Source organism: Rhinopithecus bieti, unplaced genomic scaffold (genome assembly GCF_001698545.2).
Source record: "Rhinopithecus bieti isolate Rb0 unplaced genomic scaffold, ASM169854v2 scaffold_33903, whole genome shotgun sequence".
NCBI classification, from domain to species: Eukaryota; Metazoa; Chordata; class Mammalia; order Primates; family Cercopithecidae; genus Rhinopithecus; species Rhinopithecus bieti.
This window is the reverse complement of record NW_016814625.1, coordinates 1,285,661-1,312,201: the sequence shown is the minus strand read 5'-3', so window position 1 is coordinate 1,312,201 and position 26,541 is coordinate 1,285,661. Positions and strand designations below refer to the sequence as shown.

At 37.4% G+C, this 26,541-nt stretch overlaps 1 protein-coding gene across 1 annotated transcript in view; it reads right to left on the bottom strand.

The window, feature by feature from the left end:
• Positions 1-25,475, bottom strand: part of SLC2A2 (solute carrier family 2 member 2) — a 63,621-nt gene extending 38,146 nt beyond the window's left edge. Inside the window, exons 1-8 of the mRNA XM_017851572.1 lie at positions 25,378-25,475; positions 17,350-17,442; positions 13,248-13,510; positions 8,751-8,875; positions 5,548-5,663; positions 4,405-4,567; positions 3,734-3,921; positions 1,069-1,173 (exon numbers count right to left, since the gene is read on the bottom strand). Of these exons, the coding sequence (XP_017707061.1) occupies positions 1,069-1,173; positions 3,734-3,921; positions 4,405-4,567; positions 5,548-5,663; positions 8,751-8,875; positions 13,248-13,510; positions 17,350-17,442; positions 25,378-25,392 (1,068 nt within the window). The 5' untranslated portion in view covers positions 25,393-25,475. The remainder of the gene's footprint in view (positions 1-1,068; positions 1,174-3,733; positions 3,922-4,404; positions 4,568-5,547; positions 5,664-8,750; positions 8,876-13,247; positions 13,511-17,349; positions 17,443-25,377) is intronic.
• Between the last annotated feature and the right edge of the window lie 1,066 nt (positions 25,476-26,541).

Sequence of the window (26,541 nt, the reverse complement as noted above, 5' to 3'; positions counted from 1 at the left end):
ATTGTGATCAAAATTGAAAAGAATAAACTTTTTGCTATTTTTATCTTGTTGAACAAAGATAAAAATAAGCTCAGTGACTCTCATTCTACAGTGAATTATATTAGTTGGGGAGTTTTTGTCTTTGTCGTTGCTTGTTTACTTCTTAGATTATTATGTTAGATATTCTTGTCAGGTTCTTATATATTAAGAATATATCATATATTCTTACATAAGAATATATATATAGACATATATATCTTATATATTAATATATAAGAACCATCACTTCCTGTGTATTCTTAATATATAAGAACCATCACTTCCTATATATTCTTAATATATAGAAACCATCATTTGCTATATATTCTCAATATATAAGAACCATCACTTCTTATAGAAAGTTATTTGGTTTTAAGAAGAGTATATGACCTTTTGTTGTTGTTGGAAGAAAGCAATAACATTTCTAGTTACATTGTCACTTCCCTCATAATATCACACATACTCTCATGCATCACCAGAAGCCACAACTTTGTGAACTACTTGGAAGCTCTCTGCCCAATGACTTAATACCATTTACTGAGTCTGCTTAACTTTGCTTAAAGGGTTAAATGTCTGTTAGAGAGGGCCTTGTTTGTTTATTTTTATATGTTTCCCCCAAGACACGTGGTAAAAAAAGAATTTGAACTATGTAAAAAGAGGAACCTAAGTAGACCATCCAATATCAAGAGAAATGACAAACTGTCAGCTACTCCCAAGGGGTTTATGTACAGAGAAAAGAAGGAACCTAGGAATCTGCACAAGGAGGAAGTTCTCTGTGCCCCCAAGTGAGTTACAAATTCACAAATGAGTGACTAAATGGCATCCCAGCAGTGCAGAGAACCAGTGATTCACCCTCTCAGTTATGTCTAATCTCACTGCAGTGGTTGGCTTATTCAAACAGGACTCTTCTCATGACTCACTTGGGTTTACACACTTAGAGCATGTGTACAATGTCATTGATTGCTTTTAGAGCCCAAGCTCCCCCCGCCACACACACGCAATTTCTGGACTAAGGAACAAGCGGAGTATTTATCTAGGGCATTGACTTACAGAGACAGCAGTGAAAACCATGTTTACAGCACCAACTCCAATGGTTGCATAAACAGGTTTGCTGATACCAGCCGTCTGAAAAATGCTGGTTGAGTAGTAAAAAATCTGCAAAGTAAAAACAGTTTAGCCTTAATCTTAAGAAGTCTGGTACTGATGTCTTTACAGCAAGAAATATTTTAGATTGTGTATTTTTAGTTGTTTCTATGGCGCCATGCTCCCTAGAACTTCCTACAGATTTTCTCCTTCCAAGGAAGAGAACCCTCAGTCTTCCTTTAGTGTTTAAAGCTTCTGATTGCTTAAATGTCCTCCTTATATTTAGCTGAGAATTCTGCTACTGCATTTTCTTTATTTTTGTAAATGAATTGAAACATTTTATTAAAGTATAATATACATAGAAAAGTACACATAAATATGCAGCTTAATTAATTTTCACAAACTGAACACACCTATGTAACTAGCATCCAGATCAAGAGATAATAATTCCACCCCTCCGGAAGCATCTTAAATCTCCCTTTATCATTTATCTCAAGGAAACCACTCTTCCAACTCCTGACATCATAGATAAATTTTGCCTACTTTTGTACTTGATGTGAATGGAACCACATAATATGTATCATTTTGTGCCTGGCTTCTTTTATTCAACATTACCTTTGTGAGAATCATCCTTATTGTACATTGTAGACAGTTCATGATCATTACTATGTAGTATTTTATTGTATTAATATACCATGATTTACTACTATTCTATTGATGAGTGTTTAGGTAGCTGCCATTCCTAAATGAATAATTTACTATTCATTAGGCTATCAGAAATCCTAAATTCAATACTCAACTCTAGAAGCCACTTGCAATTTAGTTTTATTTTGGGGGGGGTGGACAGGGGATTCAGGTATGATTATTCTTTTTCCCTCCTTGTATTTATTGTGATTTTTGCCTTTTGCCTTCACCTTAATATTAAATAGACATTTAGTTTAGAAAACTTTTGAAGCAAAACGAAAGTTAATGCTTACTCAATATATGTTTGTTGTAGCAAGACACATGATGTCAACATTTTTAAATGTCTTTTAGCTATTGATTATGAATAGTGATTATGAATAGTGCCGCTAGGAACATTCTAGTACAATCCTTGTGGTGGAATATGTATGCGTTTATAACTAGGAGTAGAATTGCTGGACCATGGTATAGGCATATACTCAACTTTGATAGATATTGCCAAATAGTTTTTGAAAGAAGTTATGACAATTTTACAGTCTCACCAGCATGTATAAGAGATCTAGTTGCTATTGCATTTAATCCAGAAAATTTCACTAGTCTCAGTAGACGTGGAGAAATTTTGTTCACAACTTTTTCTAATAGCCTTTTAAAATTTAGTTATGTTTATATATTTATGTCTTTTAGGTCATTCTGTTATCCATTATCCTTTGTCATTCCTTCCCCACCTAACATGTCCTGTTGCTGGTACCTCTTCCCGCAGACAGGACTGAGGTAGAGGACGGTGCCAACTGTGTTCAGTGCATAGAGGCCTACAGCACATTTCACACTATCCCACCATTTTTAGGCTGCCCAACAGCCTCAGGTTCAACATTTCCTGGATTCCTCTTTAAGTCAGGCACTGGGATGGAAGCTGAAACAGTAAGGTTCAGAGAAATTAAATTTTGTGCCATTGAATATACAGACAGAACTGAGATAGGAGATATGATTTTGGTCTCTGAGCCTCAAAGTTATACAGACTATTAATAAAAATAAACATCAAGGACCTCTTAAAGGAGGACGGAGACCACAGTTGAGTTTGTGGAGTGAGGTTCAGGTCTCATTTTGTTTCAGTGGATGGGAATTACTTCCTTTGCCTCCCCCAGGTGTTTGCCCATATCTCAGTCACCCACAAAGTGTCCCATGTGGATTTGGCATTGGCTCACTACAGCAAATGTCCAATTTACATTTTTAACAGCAACAAAAGGGGAGAAGTGTTTTTTGTTTGTTTTGTTTTTTATCTAGTTTCTTGATAAATGCTTAATTTTTTCCTCTAGTAGTTAATTGCCAGTAGAACCATCTTAGTCTGCATGATGCAGGGGTTTCAATGTAAGACCTAAAAGCTAGCTAGTTTAATGCTCAGTATGTTTTTCAATCATGTATTGTCTACTACCCTTAGTCACCAATAGCATGCCAGTTTGCTGTATTATTTATTTTGTGTGCTATCTCCTCAAATGGAGTAAAAGTTTCTTGGATGGCAGGAAACTGCTCTTTGCACCTGGCTATCTGGTATACTTCATTTAAATAGATGAAGGGAACCATGGATTCCATTTGGCTTGGGCTATCAGAAATCCTAAATTCAATACTCAACTGTAGAAGCTCCTTGCAGTTTTTTGGGGGAGGGTTGTATAGTTATTCTCCCTTTCTCTCTTTGGATGTATTAAGATTTTTGCTTTTTGCCTTCACCTTAATAGATATACAGTACCATTGACTGTTGACATTTAAAAAAATTGTTAAGTAATTTTAGAAAACTTTTGAAGCAAAATGAAAATTAATGCCCAATGTATGTTTGTTGTAGCAAGACCCATGATGCCAATACCTTAAAATATCTTTTAGCTATTTAAACTTGTACCCCTTGTCTTCCCTGTTTTAATTCACTGTGCTCTTAAGAGTTAGTGGGTGTTCTTAAACTTACCCCATTGATTCCAGAAAATTGCTGAGCCATGTGCAGCATCAGTGCCACTAGAATAGGCTGTCGGTAGCTGGAATTGGTGAAGAGCTGAATTATAGAGACTTTCTGCTCACTTGATGCTTCTTCTCTTTCTTTTCTCATTTCATTAATATCTTTGGTGACATCATCATATCCTCTGAGTCTTTTCAAGCCTATGCCGGGAAATGATCAGGTTGAAACAACTCAAGTCAAAACAAAAGAAATTTATTTTATGTTAATGAAAGAGCTACCTTTCTGCATGCCCCGTTCTATTACTTAATAGCATGGGTGTTGGAAATTCTTTCTTTGTTAAATCTTGCTCTTTGATTTAAAAGAAAAACGGAACATTTGGCTTCATCTTATGACAAATACAACTAGATCCTCATTATGTTAGAAGCATAATGCTGGAGGGATCTTTGAGAAACCTCTGGTTGAGTCTAATACCCTGTATATGGATTTCTGGTTTCGGTTAACTGAATGCCTGTGGGTGCCAAATGACATGCGCCAGTCATACAAAAGCAATTTTGCACATTCTTCTTACATTTAATCACCAACTTCATGTGGAAGGCACTGTTTTACATTGTATAATACACTGTTTTACATTAGCTGATAACGCTCAAACAGTAGGAAGAAAGAAAAACCATCCGCAGACTTACTTTGCTTTGCTTTGACTTCCTCATCTAACTTGATGTAAAGGTACCTGGGACTTTCTGGACAGAAAAAGAGTAGCAGAGACTGAAGGATGGCTCGCACACCAGACAGGCCAAGCAGGATGTGCCACAGATCATAATTGCCCAAGATAAATTCAAGACCAACAATCTGAAAATGCAAGGAGGAAGCATATCAACTACATAATACTTTGGATCTACTGTTTACACCAATTTGTTGAAAAAGTACTTTGACTATTTAATAGTAGTCTCTAACAACTTTGGAAACTATTAACTATTAACTATCGTGTCTCACTTTAACTAAATTAGGAACTATTTGTTATATAAGGAATTAACCTAGGTTCGTTTTCATCAACTCCAGTTGGACAGTCAGGATGAGAATCAACCAAGCTTAGACAAAAATACATACTTGATATCTAAAGCAACACGTAGGTGTATTCTCCAGGCAACCAGATAGAATCTGATTGTGCTAAAATCAGCCATGACTTTGGACCTTTGCTTGGTATTTCCTTCTTATGTTACGCAGAACTTAAATAGGGATTCCATAGATAGAACAATTACTGTGATGAGAACTATCTTGGTGATTCCTATGGCAATAGTTTATAGACTACCCTCTGGATTGTCGTAGGCGTGGGGTCCCAGACTCCCTCTGACACCATAGGGTAGAAGGGAAGGATAGACTCAACTGAACAGGAGCTCCTGTGGCAATGACTTACATATTAGATTCCCAAGTAAGATGTTTAAAACAAAGGCAACCCAGGCAATCCAATCCTTGAAGTTTTCTATTTCTTGAAATCTAAATGGAATAGTTTAACTCTAGAATAGTTCTGAAGTTAAGACCTGGCTTGCCAGGTTACCTTCAGTACTATCCCACCAACAATTCCAAGAGGAAAACTGAGGAGTGATAATAATTTACCTTTGAATGAAAAAGTCTATGTCTCTACACCACCTCCGCTACCACTGGTAGAATTGGCTTCTCTTTCTGTGCTGGTCTATAGTGAGAGTGGACAGTCAGGGAGGGAGAAGATGGATGAAGTGGAGGAAGTACAGTAGGGGATGCAATAGTAGTAGTGGTACCGTAGAGGATGAAGTAGATAGGTGCAGTAGGGGGTAAGGATGGGGAGTTTTTACCTGACTAATAAGAATGCCCGTGACAATGGCCAGCTGATGAAAAGTGCCAAGTGCGCCCCTGAGAGTGGTTGGAGCAATTTCACCAATATACATAGGCACCAGGCCTGAAATTAGCCCTGCATGAAACATGAACATAAATGTTAAAGTGCAACCAGGACTGTCTCAATAACAACAATTTGGTTTAAGTACAGTATATATCTTGAATAAAAGCCCCTCCCTGAGTTCACTGGATGGATGAACCCTTGTTCCTAGGTATAGCATAGTTTGTGCAAGAGATATTTGATATGACCCCAAATGCAGTTGTAGTTGGAAATATGAATAGAAAGAAATGGTTAGTCATGTATTTGGCAGTTCTTCATTACATGATTTTATTTAATTAAAATTCATGTTAATTTTTAATTTACATCATAAATGCCTTAGGTTGTCTTCAGAAAAGAAATTGAAGAATGTTTTAATAATACTCTTAATCAGGGCTCATGAGATTGAAGGAAATCAGAACATATCTCCTCCAGCCTCTTGATAGATGTGAGAAACAGCTTGCCAAAGATCACAAGCAACAGAGCATTAGTGTGAGAACAATATGCCCTATCTGAATTTCCACAATGTAGAGGGGTTGGTGATGAAGGGGAAGGGGAGGTGCAGAGAGGTAGAAGAGATTAAGGATCTTAAGGACTCTTCCCCAGTTAGAAACCAGAGAAATTCAGCTCCTTTATTCTATTCAAATATTAGGCTTCAGAAAAAATTTTATTTGAAGAAAGACTTTTGGTACTTAAATGAATACAGAGCATTTGAATTCGTAAAGTGGCACAATGTAGCGAGAGGTGTGTGCTGGGGAAGAGAGGAGGTGGGAATGTCAGCCATTTGGCGGATTGCATAAAAAGTTCAGAGATGGATGGGCGGTGGTGGCTCAAGCTCGTAATCCGCCAGCACTTTGGGAGGCGAGACCGGGCGGATCACGAGGTCAGGAGATTAAGAAAACCCCCCACAAGACAAGAGAAAAAGAAAAAGACAACGCCCCCACAAAAAAATCCTGGCTAACCCGTGGACACCCACCCGTCTTCCTCACTAAAAAATATAAAAATCTACCGCTCGGCCGAGCCGGGTCGGCGGGGCCCTATAGTCCCAGCTACTTGGGAGGCTGAGCGCCGCGACGAATGCGCTAAACCCCCCCAGGGGGCGGCGCTCTTCGCAGTCGACCCTCCGAGATTCGGCCCGCGCCTCAGCCTGGGCCGCAGAGCAGACTCGTCTCAAAAAAGAAAAAAAACAAGTTCCGAGAAGAGACTATCGATAGGCAAGGCTGAATTAAATGTTTGGCATTTTCTTAAATATTTAAAAATAGGATTTGCAGAAGCTTCTTCTTAGAAACTACCTGCCTATCAAATTGAAATGGATGATCTTTGTTTAAAAGATGCTTTGACAATTGTTTTCAAAATACATTTTTTAATGCTTCAAGTTGTTCTTAATATCTCAAATGAACATTTATATGTGTGATATGGCATCTATATTTCAGCTGAATTTTACAGGTGACTTTTAATGCGTAGCCTGTTGATCTTAAATTAAAAAAAAATCATTTATTTGCCTCTATTCTAAGTTGTACTATCTTTCTGTAATACCTAATACTATACCTGAAAAACAGAATAATGTAGATAAGCTCACAGATCTGAAGTCACATGAACTTGAAGTCAAATTATATTTCCTATAATTTTTAGGAACTTTAATGCTCAGAATAGGGCCAAACATAATATTAGAAGATGGTTGGGGAGTACAAGTTGATTGACTATGCTAGTTATAGGTTGTTTTACAATGTATTTATAACATTTATTTTCAATGTTACCAAAAATATTTTATAATTTTTTCACACTGTATTTTTTTTAAATGGAGAGAAAAGAAAGAAGAATCATAATTGGGACTTCATTCATAGTGTTATTATCTGCATTTTATGGGAGAAGAAACTGAGGCTCAGATTTAGTGTTTAAGGCCAAGCGGAGACAGTGCCAGAATTTATTTGCTCTGAATCCAAAGCTCTTTCCACATTTGGGGTTGACTCTTTACCTTGATAAAGCTACACTGACCTTCAGTTATGTGTATTAACATTGAAAATAATAAAAAGAGATTTAATTAGGCTGTTAACTTGGTATTTTAGACTTTTGCTTCAACTGATCATTGAAGATACATGGAATTCAAGTCTTTTCTGTAAGTAAAAGTGTTAAAAATACTTTTATATACAAATCTATGTCCTCACAACTCCTTCCCCATCCCCATGGATAGAAGTGCCTTGAAAGGCAACTATAATTTGTGAAAATGGGTTAAAATCTCAACCTAGCACCATCAAAATTAGAGCTTCATTGGCAGAAGTTAAAGATTTAGCCATTTGTTTTAGAGAGAGATTAAATGATTCTGCCTTTGTTCAGACGTCTCCTAATTAATTGCTTCTGAATGTTTGAAAAGCTGTCTCTAAGAACTAGTGATTCCCACTATTCAGAATAAAGTTCATGGGAGGAACCTCTTTCCTTTATTCTGAACTTTTAAGTATCAGCTGCTTCTGTCTGATTCCCTCTCCCTATAGACACCACCACCATAATGCTTCACTCGGTCATGTCTAGAATCATACAGGGCTGGGGAATGTGGTCTAAGAGATGGGCTCAGAGTGTTAAGGTCTTGTTAGATAGAAGAGATGGAGACATGGCAGCCAGGTATTCCATAAGGGCAGAATTAAGGGTCGTGGTATAGCAGTCTCCCACTGTCTGCTATACCGCAGCAGTAATAACAACAACTAGCATTTACTGGTAGCTTACTGTATGTCAGATTCTATGCAGAACATTTTACATGTGTTCTCACAATCACCCTATAAGGTAGATATTATTATCCACTTCATTTAATAGTGAAGCAACTGAGAATCAGAGTTAAATAATTTGTCTGTGATCATACAACTGGAAATGATGTCATTGCCATGGACAAGGACCTTGATAGCATCATAATTCCTACTTACTGGTCCCAAACCCCCCTGACTCTGGATTTCAACTTTATGCTATTGCCTTTCCCTCTGTGATGTCACCCTAAACTCAAAAATATCCCTGATTGCTACCACATCCGCCTTTAGAGTTACTTTCAGACAAGGGTAGGGGTGTGTGTGTGTGTGTGTGTGTGTGTGTGTGTGTGTGTGTGTGTGAGAGAGAGAGAGAGAGAGAGAGAGAGAGACTTACCACAGTATAGTCCTGATATGCTTCTTCCAGCAATTATAAGTATATGAGATGGTCCCAATTTTGAAAACCCCATCAAGAGAGCTCCAACTAATGAAAGAATGTTTGCTATTAACATGGCTTTGATTCTGAAATTTTAAAAAGCAAGGAGTATAAATTCAGCATCAAAACTTGCTAGAATTATTTGCTTTCAGAGCATGTTGAGTTTTTTTTTTTTTTTTTTTTAAGAGCAATTATTTTAATTTTGCTGTAAAAGCTAGTTGGGGAATCTTGAACCAAGATTGCTAATTTGACTCATCTATGGACTAAAGTATTAGTAATAAGCAAGATTTATGATGAAAGAACCTAGGTTGCATCCACCTGATCTCTACATGTTTCTCTTTTATTTTGAGTCAGGGTCTCGCTTGCTCTGTTACTCAGGCTGGAGTGCAAAGGCACCATCATGGTTCTTTGCAGCCTTGACCTCCCAGACTCAAGCACAGTCTCTACATTTTGATAGAGATGATTCAATCACGGTGGTGACTAGCTTAAGATAACACTTCTGACAGTTTTTCAAAGAGTTAACTAAGTTTTCTCTAAGTTGATTGTTTTAAAGAATAATTGCCTGGTGATAGCTAAATTCAATTCTGTAGTAGTAACCTACAACTTTTTTTTTCTTTCAGTGGCACAGGTTTTTAATTGATCTAGATAGGAAAGAACTTTCAAAATTAAATTTCCTTTTGTATAAATTATTTGGAAGTAATTTAAAACTTTAAGCCTTATCTAGAGAATTATAATTATCCTTATTTTAATATTATATGCCAGCATATTTCCAAAATCTATAAATTAATAGTGACCAGTGTAAAATACATAATAGAGCTGACAGTAGCAACAAAAACACTTTCAAAATTAATCAGATGAAAATTGACAACATTTGCAGATATCTGTTCCTTTTATTTCTAATTAATGGGAAAGCAAGGTACACAGAAAACCTTTTTTTGCAGTCAAAAAGATAATAGTAAGGCCAATAAATGTCTGAGTAGACAGGTGTGAAAATGTTTGTGCCAAAAGAAATGTAAACGTCCTTGTTATATTCTATTTCACTGCTTCAAACTTTGATAGGTGGGCTTTTTCTATGCAAGTGTCTTTAACACCAACAGATTTTTTTTTTCTGGAGCATAAAGCTATAAAGTCACATACTGCAGTGATTGTCTAACATCCACATGATAGGCTAAATCATGTCCCCCAGCAGCCTACAGCATAACCCCCAGACCCTGTAAATGTTACCTCACATAGCAAATGAGATTTCGCAGATGTGATTGAGAAAATTGAGATGGGGAGATTATCTTGAATTATTTGAGTGAATCCAGTGATGTAATCACAAGTGTCCTTATAAGAGTAAGGTAGAAGAGGAGCAGGTGACGTGATGACAGATGTAGAGATTAGAATGTTGTGCTTCAAAGATGGAGGAAGGGGCCACAAGCCAGAGAATATAGTTGGTCACTGCAAGCTGGAAAAGGGCAAGGAATGCATTCTTCCTCAGAGCCTCCAGAAGGAACAGCCTTATTGACCTTTTGACTTTAGCTAACTAAAACTGAGTTTGGACTTTTGACTTCCAAGACTATGAGAAAACATATTTGTGTTGTTTTAAGCCACTAAATTGGGGATAATTCATTACAGCAGGAATATGAAATGAGTGTAGGGAAACAGAGTGATTTAGAGCTGGCTAGCCCCAGAGCTACAGAGTAGAAAAACAGTTAAGGGGTGGTCAGTAGTTTAGACTATTGTGAAATGCTTTTTATCTACACAGGGACAGAGGACAGGCAAATTCAATAATTGACCTTAAGAAGTTGTTACCACCTAGCTAATAGTCTGTTTTATTAGGGGAAAAAAGATAAAAAGTCATAAAAGAAATAGCGTGGAAGAATCTTGGATGCCAGATTGCCCAAAAGTCCCCTTTCCCTATCACCAAAGGATGCAGCAGCACTTTATATAATTTAAATTCTTTTAACGTCCGTTCAGATATGAGAAATGGCCACAAATAAATAATTTTAAAAATACATGAAATAGCTGAATCAGGGAAAAAGAAACTTAATTCTACCTAAGTATATTTCTTAAAATCTGACTCTAAATACTTCAGATAGTATAGGCTTCATTATTGTCATGGTCATGGTCATTGTGGTCATCATCATCATCATCATCATCAAAATGAGGCCACGTTTGCTGCTTGCTTAATATATGTCAGGCATTGTTTTAAACCTTTTATATTTGTTCTCATTAAATCCTCACAATAATGCCATGAGGTAGGTATTATTTTTGTTTTCACATTGCAGATGGGAGGAAAACATCTTAGAGAACCTAATAACTTGCTCATTTTCATACAGCTATTAAGTGACAGATCTTGGACTTGATCTGTGTGAAACCAAAGGGTAATGCTTCATTTTAATGAGTTCCATTTTTGATGGAAAAAAATGCATGCATTCAAAGGCAAGCTATGCATTGCTTCCTTTACTCATGGTAGTGTGGATTGCACAGACCATAGTCTTCTCTACCATACCCTGGTAATTAAACTGTAAATGCACAGGTTGAAAAAATTGGCCTTGCAAACCCAGAGCTAGAAAATGGTGGCCACTGACATCTATTGACTATTACACAATTGCAAGGAAACACTTTTTTTTATAAGGCAATAATGGAAGTGTTACATTTTTATTTATTTACTTTTAACTGATGGATAAATGACACTGGTAATAATGAAAATCATGTCACTTCTCAATGAATCTAGAAAGATAATTTTTTGGGGATACTGATAACTTTTTTCTTAATTTTGATGTTGAAGTTATGAACTTTTGGGCTGCTTTCCAAGGAGGATCATTTTTCTACTAAAAGCTAGAAGAAACCTCCCTTTTTGTTTATCATAGGTCATTTGATACATGGTCATTTGATATTGTTTTGGGGTATAACCATTGTTGATGCCAAATCCTAAGACTTCAGAAGGTTTATGTATTGGCTCCATTAAGTGTTAATTAAATGTTAACACTAATTAAATGTTTTAGGTTAAGTCACTGAACTTATCAGAATCTTACCTCTAAATGAGGGGCAACCAGGGTTTACATTTTTTCCTCAGGAATGAGAAGTAGTATAAAATATCAGTAAATGATTTGTTCATATTTAAACAATGATTTGTTCATATTTTAAAATATAATTTAATTTTGCTTAATTTGATTTACTTTAAACATTTTTTTAAAATTATTTTTCCTTTTCCCTTTTGTCTGAGTCTACTTGCTAGAGAATAATTTACTTTAGAAATAAATAATTAATCTAGAGAATTCTCCACTTACTACTTAAACCAACTTGATACACATTGAAATTATTTTAAAATTTTTTTAAATGGTGAAATTCAGTTTATTAATCTGTGTTTTACAGATTCTTATTTAAAGTTCAACTGAACATTAGCAAGTTGATTAAAAGGTAAGAAACTGACCACTGTCTTTTATGGTGGGGAAAATGCTATTTCAAATAAAAATAATAATAAAACTTGGGTTACCATATTGTAGTTAAGAAAACTTATAGTCATATTATATAAAAGCTCCAGTAGAAGAGGAAGAGTTATCAGTATTTTAATAGAGAGCTAAAAATTATAATTTATAATAGGAATTTAAAATCTAAGTGAATTGTAATTCAGAATTATTAGACTAGTTGCCTAAACTGTTATTTACATCTTTAAAGCCATTTTCATTTTCTAAATTTTCATATATTATTTTTATGAGAAAAAAAGTAATGTGCAAAAGGTGGGCTCAAATGGGAGAAAAAATAAATCTAAAAAATAATCATTTGATACTCTGGTTTTATTTCCTCTCTATATAGGGTGGGAAATTCCAACAGCTGTAGTACATTGCATGAATAAGTAAAATTTGAGGGTAAACGAGTTCCACTGATATTTTTAATCCAAAAAACCTAACAGACACCCAAGTGATAAATAGAGGTATCTCTTGCCTCATCTCTGATTGGGGCTTTGAGATAGCAAGCAGGACCAGCAGCCAGAAACCGCATACCAAGTACGTTGGGCAACTGGGAGTTGGGGATATTGACTGAACCTTTGCACTTGACTGATCCAAATGCCAAATTCTGATTTAAAAAGGAAAAACTGGATGTTTGAGAAACAGTGTGATTTGGTGAAACAAACAGTAGACTCCTATGTTAAAAACTCTAGTCTCTTCCGCTGAGTTCCTGAGTTAACCGTTTGTGTAGTGGTCTCCTAGTATATTTTATAAATTACAAAGCTAGAGGATCAAAGCAATTATCTAGAAATACACACAAAAATCACGCTTGGTATAAATGTCTGAACAATTAATCAAACTTTCATTGATTTGCTCTAACATTGATATGCCTCATAGGGTCATGAGTTGCAAAAACAACTCTAACTCTGTTCTGCAAGAAGAAAGATAATATTTTTCTAAACAAATGTTAAGAAAATGAAAATACGCAAGTTTCTGTTTATGCTTATTTATGAAATTTGCCTACCTTCCAAGTGTGTCCCCAAGCCACCCACCAAAGAATGATGCAATCATTCCACCAACTGCAAAGCTGGATACAGACAGGGACCAGAGCATAGTGATTAGTTGAGCAGCTGCCACAGTCTCTTCCTCAGCCCAAGGGGTTGGTTTTGGGTTCATTGAGTATGCAATTGTGGGCAGTTCATCTGTAGTGTTGGTAACATAGTTGTTGATAGTTTTTCGGTCATCCACTGGAACACCCAAAACATGTCTATAGTGAGATATTATTATCTAGGAGATAAAGAAAAATAGCTTTACTATTTCAAACATTCTATGTGTTTTTGTTTGTTTTGTCTTTAAAGTGTTTGTTATGTGTTTAAGTAGTACCATCTCAATTATGTGTTTTATATACATATAAACATGGATAGATTTGTTTACAGTTGGCCATATCCTATAAAACAGAGGTTATAAATTCCATTGCCAACAAGAACCAGGGAGGAACAAATAAATAAAGGGAACATGTAATACTTTGATGACTGGGAGACTAAAATACATTTTCTACCATTTGGGACTAATACAGAATGGTCAGGATTATAGAACTGGAGAGCAGGAGGAAGCTGCAAATGTGAAACTGGTGCTGGATGACCTTTAATTTTTTAACAGAAAGTCAGAAATCTGAGTTTTTACGTAAAATTTTTCAAGTTTTTTATATTGGCAACTGTTGAAATTGAAACTATTCTGCAGGCTAGGCTGGGCATGGTGGCTCACACCTATAATCCCAGCACTTTGGGAGGCCGAGGTGGGTGGATTGCTTGAGCTCAGGAGTTTGAGACCAGGCTGGGCAACATGGTGAAACCCCGTCTCTACGAAAATACTAAAATTACCCAGGCATGGTGGCACACGCCTGTAGTCCCAGCTACTTGGGGGACTGAAGCGGGAAGATTGCTTGAGGCTGGGAGGTTGAGGCTGCAGTGAGTCAAGATGGAGCCACTGCACTCCAGCCTGGGTGACAAAGTAAGACCTGGGTCTCAAAAAATATATATATTCTGCAGGCTAAAAAGATACATTTTCATGCTAGTATTACTTCTGCACAGCAGGATTTAAATTGACATATACATATTTTAACAGAATCATAAAAGTGGATATAAGAAAAAAGACTGGAAAAGTTAAGATGAGGGTCAAAAATAAAGTTAGTGTACAGAATTCAAACACTAGGTGGTATATCTTTGTTGGAAGTGAGCTATAAATTTACCAGTAAACTTCCTAGCCACCAGGGCAAAGACAGGAAAACAACCAGGTATATTATTGATGAATTCCTAAGATAACAATAACAGTGGCCCTTGAGAAGGCATTGAGACCTGAAGGAAGTTTCTCCTGTGGGTCCTCATAGAGTTAAGTTTGTAACAGAATGAACAACATTGAAAACTAAATTTCATGGAGCCATATTTTGTAATGTGCTTCATATAATTCAGATGAATTATAGGACATGGGAGGAAGACGAGGCCATCTTCCTCCCATGTCATTCTTCTCAATGATGATTTGGTCACTATTTAGCATCAGTGAGCTGGGAGGGTACTCTCTGAAAAGGACCTGGAATGCAGCTGCTCTGCGTTACTAGTTATGGGCAAAGGCCTATTTGGTAATGCCAGCTGAGTGAGGGGAATAATTGAGCATCCTCTTATAAAAGAATTCTGATCAAGACATTTGCCTCAGGCCGGGTACCGTAGCTCACGCCTGTAATCTAGCACTTAGGGAGGCTGAGGTGTGCGGATCATTTGAGGTCAGGAGTTCGAGACCAGCCTGGTCAATGTAGTGAAACCCTGTCTCTACTAAAAATGCAATAAATTAGCCAAGCATTGTGGCTGGAGCCTATAATCTCAGCTGCTCAGGAGGCTGAGACAGGAGAATCACTTGAACTCAGGAGGCAGAGGTTGAAGTGAAAATCTCCAGCCTGGACGATAGAGCGAGACTTTGTCTCAAAAAACTAAAACAAAAACATTTGCCTCACTAGAAGGCTGCCTTATATGAATAATATGCATAGAAAAAAAAGGCTGGAAGGAAATATCCAAAATGTTCTCAGCAGTTTGCTCATTCTGGTAGAATAATTATGGGTATTTTTTTTCTAATACTGTCTTCAGTAGGCATGTGTAATTTTCATAACCATACGAAAGTGTGATTTTAAAATCCTTTCAAATAATCCTAAACCCTTTTTTATCAGTCATTCAGCTGATAAAAAAGGGCTTAAAAATCTCTTATTTAATGGTGTTTCAGCAGCAATTTAAACACAAAAGGAAGGGCCTGTATATAGAGAGAGCACTAACTTGGACGCCAGCATGGGGATCGCTGTTTTAGTCTGGCTCTGGGACTTCAATTGAAGGATGTGAAACCTTAGCCTAAGCTTCCCTTTAAGACTGGAGGGAATGGTTTAATTTTAAAAAATTTTAAATTTTTATTTATTATTATTATCATTTTGAGATGGAGTTTTGCTCTTGTTCCCCAGGCTGGAGTGCAATGGTACAACCTCGGCTCATTGCAACCTCTGCCTCCCAGGTTCAAGTGACTCTCCTGCCTCAGCCTCCCGAGTAGCTGGGATTACAGGCATGTGCCACCACGCTCAGCTAATTTTGTATTTTTAGTAGAGCCGAGGTTTCTCCATGTTGGTCAGGCTGGTCTTGAACTCCCGACCTCCGGTGATCCGCCCGCCTCAGCCTCCCAAAGTGCTGGGATTTCAGGTGTAAGCCATTGATCCCAGCCAGGGATGGTTTAATTAATGATGTGATAAGGTCTTCCACAAAAAGAGAAGGGGCTCTATTAATCAAGTCATGGTGATGTTGAATGTTAAATTGTTAAATGATGTTAAATTCCAGGAAACCTGCTAAATTGGCATGTGTTGTCATCACCCACACAAAAGAGATATGACTCTTGTCTCTTGATCCCCAGCACTATGCCCTGAATCTCTTAGCCTGCCACACTCCTGATGATTGTGGCACCTAATTGGAGCACATCTTTCAGTAGGAAGCACCCCTTTTCAGGTGATGGATTATGGTCAGCGTGTATTTCACATACCCACACCCTGCAGTATCTTTCATTTTCCTTGGGGCCCGATGTTCTAAAAGAAGCAGAGGAAATATAATGGACTTACAGAAGGCATCCAAAAAATGTTTGTACCTTCACTTTATGCCCCCTCTTCCCCAAGTTCCTCTTCTCTCTTTCATTAATTCACTACTCTTTATTGAGTACCTTCTTTGTGCCAACTACTGTGCTTGGCACTAGTGATAGGAAGAGGAACAATTCATCAGTCCTGCCCTCAATGACCTCACAGTCTAGTTAGAGCAGAGGGGAATGAAGTCCTGGTTCCCCAACTTATGGGCTTTGGGAACTGAGAATAACATACCTCTCCCGTGTATTCATTAAATACCAGAATAAGGATGTACAAAATATATGGGAAAAATGGTTGAAGTAACTTGATTAAAAATTCACCCAAAGAGTGATCATGGAGAAAATCCAAACTTTGTTGAACTTCTTGAATATTATTCTAAAGTTTTATATTACTTTGGATCACTTATGGAAGACAGGAATGGTGAGGGAAGGACCATAATCTCTTTTAGTTTAGGGCTTCTTAAGGTTTTAATATAGACTGGAAATGGGCATAATAAGGTTGTTGGGAGGATCCAGTTGGGGAGATCATATGTTAAAGTACCTGATGCAAATAAGCAGGTGCTCAAAAAATGTGCCCTGAGTGAAACATCCTTATTCCCTGGCACTTTTCATTCATGTATGGCTGAGAGCTCTGAATGAATGTTGCAATGAGCTTCTTTTTTTTTTTTTTTTTTTTTAAGTTCCTTCAGCACATGATATTTTGCCTGGAGTTTTCTGTGAGCTCAGCAAACCAGGCAGAGTCAGGAGATTAAGAAGTATTTATTGCGCTCCTTCCCCCCCCCCCGCCCCCGTGATTGTTAATTGAGGAGTCAAGGCCAAGTTATCAGCTTTGGAACAGTGCACATCGTACCTGACAGGCCAGGACCTTGTGTCTGCCACGTGGACACCCTTTATCTCTGTGTATGAGGAACATATGATATCTATCACTGAGAGAACTTGCCAAAAAGAGAACTTGTACATATTTCACTTGCCTGTTGAGGTGCATTGATCACACCAATGTCATATCCAAACTGGAAGGAACCCAGCACAGTGGTGATAACAGTGAAAACCAGGGTCCCAGTGACCTGCAGGGGGAGAGACACAGGGCAGGGAAACACCAGGCAATTTCAGTTTCCCATCTTTCTGCAAGGCTGCAGCTTGAACTTCTTACAGGCTCCATAGGCTGGTTCTTTCCCCTCAGTATCGATTTGCAGTATGCCCTGTGCTCCAGGCTGGCAGGTGGTGTTCATACAAGAATGTGAGAGCCATTCATCATTTCCCCTATGCTGCTAAAACTCAAAGAAATTTGGGACAGCTTCTTCCAGGGGAGGAAACAAACATTCTTTTCCATATATGTGTATGAGAATAACATACCTCTCCTGTCTATTCACTGGATACCAGAATAGGGATGTATAAAATATGTAAGAAAAATCATTGAAATTACTTGATTAAAAAAATCCACCCAAATAGTCATCATGCAGAAAATCCAAACTTTGTTGTTATATATATATATATTTGTTGATATATGTTGAGATACATATATATATATTCAGAATCAGGACTGAGAACTAGAATAGCTGCTGACGGAAAGGAGCCACCAAGATAGAGCCATTATATCATTGGGAGCAGTAAAATAAGACACCAGTAATAAAGAGATGGGGAGCTCTTTTGGACGTTGACATGGTGACAAAAACACCTCAATACTCATATAAGAGGCATTAGCCTTTATCATGTTCTGCATCAACATCCAGGGAAGGATACTTTTCAGGATTTGTATCTAGTTCAGCCTAGAGTTGTAGGATAAGGGCCATTATTTTCTCCCCAACTCCATGTAGCTACAATGAAACTGTGTAGAAAAGGGGCAGAACATTCATCCCCATGAACATATATACACACAGTATATGATATATGGTCTATGTGATTATGAAAGGGGCAGAACATTCATCCCCATGAACTCACGTGATAGCAAAATTGTAGAAAGAATCCAAACATTGTTCAATGGGGAATAGTCAAATAGATTCAGATACATCATAACACATACATCAGATACATATCATATGCTCTGCAGCAGTTCAAAGGAATAATATGATCATGTGTGCTGACTTATTTTTAAGTGGCAAAGGAAGTTATGTAATCTAACTTTTTTTAAAGGCTTAAACATGAGTTTAATTGTTTGATTTAAAAAATCAAACAGTTATTTGATTTGTGTATGGTGTATATAATTCATAGAATGTTTTCTTGAAGAACAAATGAGTTGATGGTCCTTGGGGAGAAATGTGAGGTTGGAGAAGGAGAGTGAAGGAAATTTTTTCTTGTATTCATATGATTAGACATTTCGTAAGGAAAATATTTCATGTACGTTTATATAATTTAAATTCTTTTAAAAGCTTGGGATATAGTAGGAACTTTGTTGTGTAAATGAATGAGTTACATCAACATGGATTCCAGTTCTCACTCTCTTAGTGGGTATATGACCCAAGCCACTTCCCTTATAGGAGCTTCAGTTTTCTCTAAATTTTAAGGTGATACTAAATCCCCTATCCTGGTATAAAGCCCCAGTATAAAGAATAGCAAATTAGCCAGGACCCCTCATTACCCTGAAAAGCTGGAGATCACAAACTTTACAAAGTATTATCACAGAACCACCCCGGGAGCCCATGAAATTATTTAGTCCAGTAGTTCTAAAATCAGACCCTACTTGGAGAGCCTGTTACACATGTAGCTTCTTGGAGACAGCCCCAGACCTTCTACTGGATTAGAATCTCTGGGGCAGGGATAAGGAATCTGTAGGTTTACAAAGCTTCCACCCCTTTCACTAATATAGCAGGTATCGATACAGACTTTCCCTCCTAACACTTCCTTCTCTGAAAGAAAGGACTTCAAAGTTGGCCCCAAAGATATGGTTATATGATACATATGTATTGCCCAAAAGAATAATATATATGTGATATATAATATTGTATAATATGTTTATTTGATATACATTGGCCAGGCATAGTGGCTAACACCTGTAATCCCAGCACTTTGAGGGACTGAGGTGGGCAGATGGCTTGAGCCCAAGAGTTCGAGACCAGCCTGGGTAGCATAGCAAGACCTCGTCTCTACAAAAAAAATACAAAGATGAGCAGGGCATGGTGGTGTATGCCTGTAGTCCCAGCTACTCGGGAGGCTGAGGTGGGAGGATTGCTTGAGCCCAGGAGGTCGATGCCGCAGTGAGCTATGGTTGCACCACTGCACTCCAGCCTGGGTGACAAAGCAAGACCCTGTCTCAAAATATATATGTATATTTATTTTACATATTTATATATCATTTACATCTGATGTTTATCACTTATATCTTATATATATTTATATATCATTTATATCATATAGATATAGCTTAACATTTTATGTTTATTACATATGAATTATATATATTACACATAAAATGCATACACACAGTATATGATATATGGTCTATGTGATTATGAAAAATTATGAATTATCCTCTAAAATGTAACTTGACATCTAAAACTCTGTGAGTGGCTTAGATAGCCAAAGCTAAGATGGAGTTTTATTTACTTAGTTGGTGGTTTCTCCTTAAATCTTTTTTCCCCTCAAGCTGTTTCCAAGGATAGGGATTTTGATCCTTTTTACAGGTAGTAACCATTGTCAGAAGTGACGGGATAAGGAGTACCCTGGGAGGGCTTTAACCCACTTCCTTCATACTCTCCACCACTAAAATCAGGACAATCTGATGTAAGATGCAATGCAAACAGATTCAAAGCCTAATACTACTTATGCTTACTGCATGCCTGTTCACTATGTGGATTATCTCATTTACTTCTTATATTAGTTTTCTATTGCTGCCATAACAAATTACCACCAGTGCAGCAGCTTAAACAACACAAATTTATTTATCTTAAGGTTTAGCCAGGCACAGCAGCTCATGCCGATAATCCCAGCATTTGGGAGGTTGAGGCTGGAGGATTGCTTGAGGCCAGGAGTTCAAGACCAGCCTGGGCAACATAGCGAGATACCCATCTCTACAACAACAAAAAACATCTATAGATGGAAATCTGGTACAAGTATCACTGGACTAAAATCAGGTTGTTGATAGGCTGTGTTCCTTTCTGGAGGCTGTTGGAGAAAATTTGGGTTGATGGTGGAATTCAGTTCCTTATGGTTATAGGTCTAAAGTCTGTTGTTTTGCCCTGGTTATAAACTAGGGGCCATTCCCAGCTCTAGATGCCACCAAATGTCCTTGGCTACTGGTATCCTTCTTTCATCTTTATAGCCAGTAATGAGAACGTCAAGTCCTTCTCATGTTACATCTCTCTGTCACTGACAATATTACCTTAATCTCATCTGTAAAGTCTTTTGCCACATAAAGCAAGATATTCCCAGGTTCTGGCGATGAAGCTGTGGACATCTTTGGAGGATGATTATCCTGCCTACCACATTCTTCATGGCAGCACCATTAAAGTTCCCATTTTATAGATAACTAGATTAGTTTAACATCTCACAGCTAGTAAATAAAAGAACAATGACTTGATTCCAGATCTTATGCTTTTAACTTCTTGGTTATTTTGCATCCCTCATTAGTCAGATACAGACATTCAAAAGTCAAGCACATCTGAAAAATCTAGGACCATAATCTTTATAAATTAAAAAAGCTAGGAGCATACATATCCACAGAATTTACCACTTGTGGGTGTTTAGCTGTTTGGCTTCAAACACCCAGAAATCTCAACCACATTTTCCCACCACCTACCACACAAATCCCTTTCCCCCTACCTACCAGTAGAAACTTTTGGTGAGGTCTCCAGACAAAAGTCCAAGAAGGCAAAGCCTACTCAGTTGCGTATCTGTAGCTGAGCTGAAGAGGAACCTCAGGTCTTCCCACCACCAAGCCCAAGACCACAATATACTTCCCCAATGTCATCCCTGCATTTTCTTTTCTTCTGTGGCACTTGGTTTCTTAGTGACTGCCACTTGCTACTTCATCCCTGGGTTTCTGCTCTCTGGGGGTTCTCTCCCTGTCCCTCTACCATACAAACATGTAATTTATTGCTCCTTATTTTAAGAGTCCAATCGGCAGCCATGCTAATGGTGAGCAGAGGCGACACAAATTGAAGTTGGGGTGATAGCGATAGCTGCAGCAGATTTACTCCCCTATCATCTCCATTAGTTCTCCCTTGTCACTTTACAGGGAGCCTAAGTCACAAAGTCCCACATTACTGTGACAAAAATGAAAGCTAATTTTTAAAGATGCTGGATATCCCATCCTATTCCTTTCCAATCAAATTGTTCTAAGTCCTTGCTATAGAAATTCTGGAGCTGCCTCTAAGATCAATTTCTCATTTTATTAGAATAACAAAATAGCAACTATGAAAGATATAGGAGAGTTTTAAACGTTTAGAAATCTTAGCGTGTTATTAAAGTCCTTGTCCTCTGGTCTTCCTGGTTTCTTTTTGAGGGTTGGCTGTGGTCCTGCCACCCCAGGGCCTGCAGTTCCTTACTTTAACTCCCCAAGATAATTTCACCAGGTTGGTCAGATAAGGAGCAATCTCATCCATTTTAATCAGGTCACTTGAATTTCTGAGAATTTCCAACAAAAGTGATTATCCCAAATATCAAAATCTCTGAAACTGTTTGATGGCATTTCCTTTTGCTTTCTTTTTCTTTATCTTTTATTTTCAGGTTTAATTCCCCTCTCTGAACTCCATGTTAAAATGGCTCCCTCTCCCTCTTCTTTCTCCAATGTTGTGAAATGAAAAGAAGTAATGTTTATAGTCAGCCTTGTGTGTGGCTTGGCTCTAGACTTGGTCAGAGGAGGTTCTGTTTCTAAGAGGGGAAATTTCCGAAAACGACCAAGTCTTAATAAGCCCTGTCAACCTTCATTCATCCACTCTAATGTCCAAGAAGTTGACATAAGAAAAAGTATATAAGTGCCACTGAAAATAACAAGAAATTGGAGAGGATCTTAACCTGTCCAAGTTCTGAGGTTCTAAATGGTTTGCCTGTTTTCTCAGCAACCCTGTAGGTAGGAATTATTATTATCGTTTCATGTATGGGGGAGCTCACATGGAAAGAGTAAATGATTTGTCCAAAGGCCACATACCCAGGAAATACAGAAGATCTTCAAGCCTTTTCTCTTAACTTCTTCATAGGCTACAAGGTGTTCAGCTTGCACTTTAAAAAATGCTGCCTTCATTAGGAGCTTCATAACTTTAAGTTAGAGAAACTAGATTCCATATCCATTTTAAAATATGCTGCTGGATAAATGTGGAAGGGCAGAATAAGCAAATGGCTGAACTTCAACATAAAACAGAATGTAGTGTTTATATTGTGGCTTATAAGTCATATAGGGTCTATTAGAAAAAACAAATAGATGTGGGAGTCAGAAAAGCTCCAAAAGAGTCCCAGCTAGGCTCCTAACATCACTGAGTGTAAGTTTCTTTGCCTAGAAATGGGTATAAAAATAGTTAATGTGATTACTGTAAAAACTAAGATAAATAATGTGGCCTTCCTATAAACAGTAAAAGGGCTACAGGACAAATGCATCTTTAATCATGTCTTTATCATCACATTCATTTCTTTTGTCAAACAACCATGTGTCAACTTTTCATACTTTACCAGTACTCTTTGCAATACCACAAAGTACATGAAATCATTCCTGTTTTAGAGATGAGGAAACCAGGGACCAGAGAGGAATAAGGAGCATACCTAACACCACACAGCTAGTGACAGACACTCTAGGGTGGGAACCCAGAGCTGATGATCTTAAACCCCACTGCTAACCTACAGGGCAGGTTTTTCCAGCAACTACTGATTGACTAGATAGGGAGGAGAAGCTTATACCCTTTTCTTTAAACTACATGTCTCCAAAAGCTAAACCAAAGGTGATCTTGCATGCAACTTTGGAAAATTCCAGGGGCTCATCGAGTCACAGAATTTTTAAGTTGAAAGAGACCTTAGAGAGCAATGGATTCCTGTCTGATTCCTCCATTCTTCAGTTGTAGAAACTGAGGTTTCACAGGCTAAGTTGTTTATGTTATTTGTCTGATTTCTATGAACATTTTGGGCATATTCAGAGTGACAACTCAGGTCTCTTAACCCCAGTTCCTTGCTTATCCTACTTCTTTCAAAGTCTGGATAGATTCACAAAGCTGAAAAACATTGCACTTTACCTCAGTTCTCATTCTTTCTGGGTTCCATTGTTAGGCAGTTCCTTAGTTATCAAGAAAAGATCTACAACATAATTTCAAAAGCCCCTGAAAAAATTAATGATAGTTTTGAATGAAGCTTGAACATCTGCTATGTGCCGGACACTGTGTTAAGCACATTACCTTCCTTTTCGCAGTATCTTTCAAACTTTAGTTATTTGATTACTACCTTCATGAATTTTGCCAAATCTACATGCCAGCTCTGTAGCTGTTAACTTAATATTTGTCTTTATAGTGACCTTAAAGTTGTAACTACTTTAGCTTTATCCTGGGCTATAATACTCATGAAATCATGATGTGCTAATTATTCTTTAAATACACATTATATAAACACTATATAAATAGTCTTTTATAGTGTTTATTTAACTTTATATATAAACATAAAACATATAAATAGTGTTTATATAATATGTATTTATATAATATATACTTTAAGGTGTTTATATACTGTTTATAATAATAGATTTATCATTTTATAATCAATTTATAATATACATAGCTAGTTTAACTATTTAAATAATATATATTTAACACTATTAATAATTATATAACTATTAACATTAAAATATTTGTTGTCTAAGCCTCTCTAATATCATCTTATTTAATTACTCCCAAACTCTAAAGTACTAGTATCATCCCTGAATATCCCATATTATGTCACTGAGCCCAAGTTTCTTTGCCTATAAAAAGGGTATATTGTATCCCAATATGTTCTTGTTTTCTCATAATAGAGAAAACCCAAAGCTCAGTTAAATAACATAACCCAGGCCTCACAGCAGGTTACTGGCATTGCTAGAACCCAGATCCAAGTCTGGCTGACACCAAAGCCAGTGCTGCTAACCATGCCATCTAATGACATAAAGGAATGTTCAACAGAGTAAGTTGCACCAGATCAGAACTTAAAGGTGAGACTCTACAGGGCACAGATTGATTAACTTATATTATTGTGTGTACAGGGGTGGGTGAGTTTATTTAGGAACCATGTATAAGGGAGCAAGGACACTATATCCTTTATATTTTTAAGTTTTTTTTTAAAGTATCATATCTAGAGAGAAGTTGAAACAGTAGTGCAGTGATCATTCCATAACCTTCGCCTTTATTCACCAATGGTTAACATTCACCACATTTGTTTAACTCTCACTCTGTGTGTGTTTGTGTGTGTGTTGTTTTGGCTGAACCATTTACAAATAAGCTGTAGACATTTGTGTCATTTCACCCCTAAATACTTTAGCATGTACAAAGAGCAAAGACATCCTCCTACATAATTAGATACCATTATTATAACCAAGAGTGTGTCATTGATACAGTAATATCATTTAAGGTGCAGCCCATATTTAAAATTTCCCAACTGTCTCCAAAGTTCCCTTATTGCTGTTTTTTTCTTCCTTCCACAATCTAAATCATTTGTTGCGTTTCGTTGTCAGTTTTTCTTAGTCCCTTTTAATCTAGAACAACCCTTCTACCTCTTTTATCTCTCCTGCACCGACTTTTTTTAAGATTCCTGATGTGTTTTCATGATTAGATTTTGGTTAATCTGCCTTTTTTTTTTTGGTTAGGAGGGGACATATTTCTTTAGTAATATGGTTATGCACAATTACTTGAAAAAACTTATGCAGACTAGTCAGTTAACAGAGCAGAAATCCTTAAAACCCCAATTACTGAATAAGAAACAGTTTTTCAATTGGCAAAGTAAAGAGAATTAATTTTGATCTGTATACCTATACCCTACCTCCCCCAAATCCTCTATATGACTTGAATGTATTCCCCTATCTCCTGAAAACCAGAATTGAAATGAATATAATGCTGCTTTACCTTATCCTCTGTCATTGTACTAGTTGGGAGTCTTCCTGTCAATTCCAGGTCTTGTGTGAGTGTGGCACATGCACCTGACTAACTCCTGCCTGTTTATTCGCAGCTCTGCCTAGGCCTAGTTATGCATTGCAGGAGGAGGAGCAAGGAGAGGGAGGAGTTGGGCTACCCAGACCTAAGAGTCCAAGTCTAATCTTCTCAGCAGCAGCTGAATATTGATGGAAATCTAATCAATAAGTGCTTTGCTTTAGCAACCTGTGGCTTCAATGCCTTTGTTCCACTAGGAAAGAAAATGGGAGCAGGTCCCTTAGGCATGAGTTACAAACCAGAGGCAATCACATTTCAAGGCATGTGTTATGTGGCAGTAATTGGGAGCAGGTGAAGAGAAATCTTTGGAGGCTTTTGTAGAAGATGAGATATGTTGAGCTGCCGTGCTGTGTTGTGGAGCATGGGAGGCACACTGCACTCTGCTCCACAGATAATTAGTGCTGTGGTGTTTCTGTTTAGAGCTGGGCTGTGTGGCCCGAGACCATTGTTGACTTGAATGGTTACCTGGATGAGCTTTGGATAGTTATGGACTTGGGTTTGAATCTCAGCATTTTACTGGGGAGTATAACCTTAAGCAAGTGGCTCGCTGTGACTTTTCTCTGATTAGTTTTTAATTTTTGCCTGACAGAAGAGAAATAACACACGTTTTGTTTTGTTGAGTGGATTAAATGCGATAATATGTGAAAGTGTTTGGCATAGTCTTAACTTACAATAAGTACTTAGCAAATGGCGGTTGTTATTGTTATTACTGTTATTATTGCTTCATGTATGTCAAGAAGCACTTGCTGGAGGCTTTAATGCAGAGTTCTCAAATAAATCTGCTTGATCTTGGGCCTTTCTAAGTATCCCTTATGATATCCAAACCGCGTGGGGGTTCAGGAGATATCAAATTTATTGAGTTTTAAGTGTGCATGGCAACTGGGGCCACAGAGTCCACTGAGGCTCAAATGGAGCCAGTCACCAGCAGAACAAAAATATAACAAGCAGCAACAAAATGAGGGGTGTTATGAAGAAACAGGGTGAGAAAATGAAGGATTAGAGGAGATTCAGATTTCACCTTTTTATTTTGCCACCCTGTTTTCATTTCTGTCACCTCTGCAAGGTGACACACCTGAAATG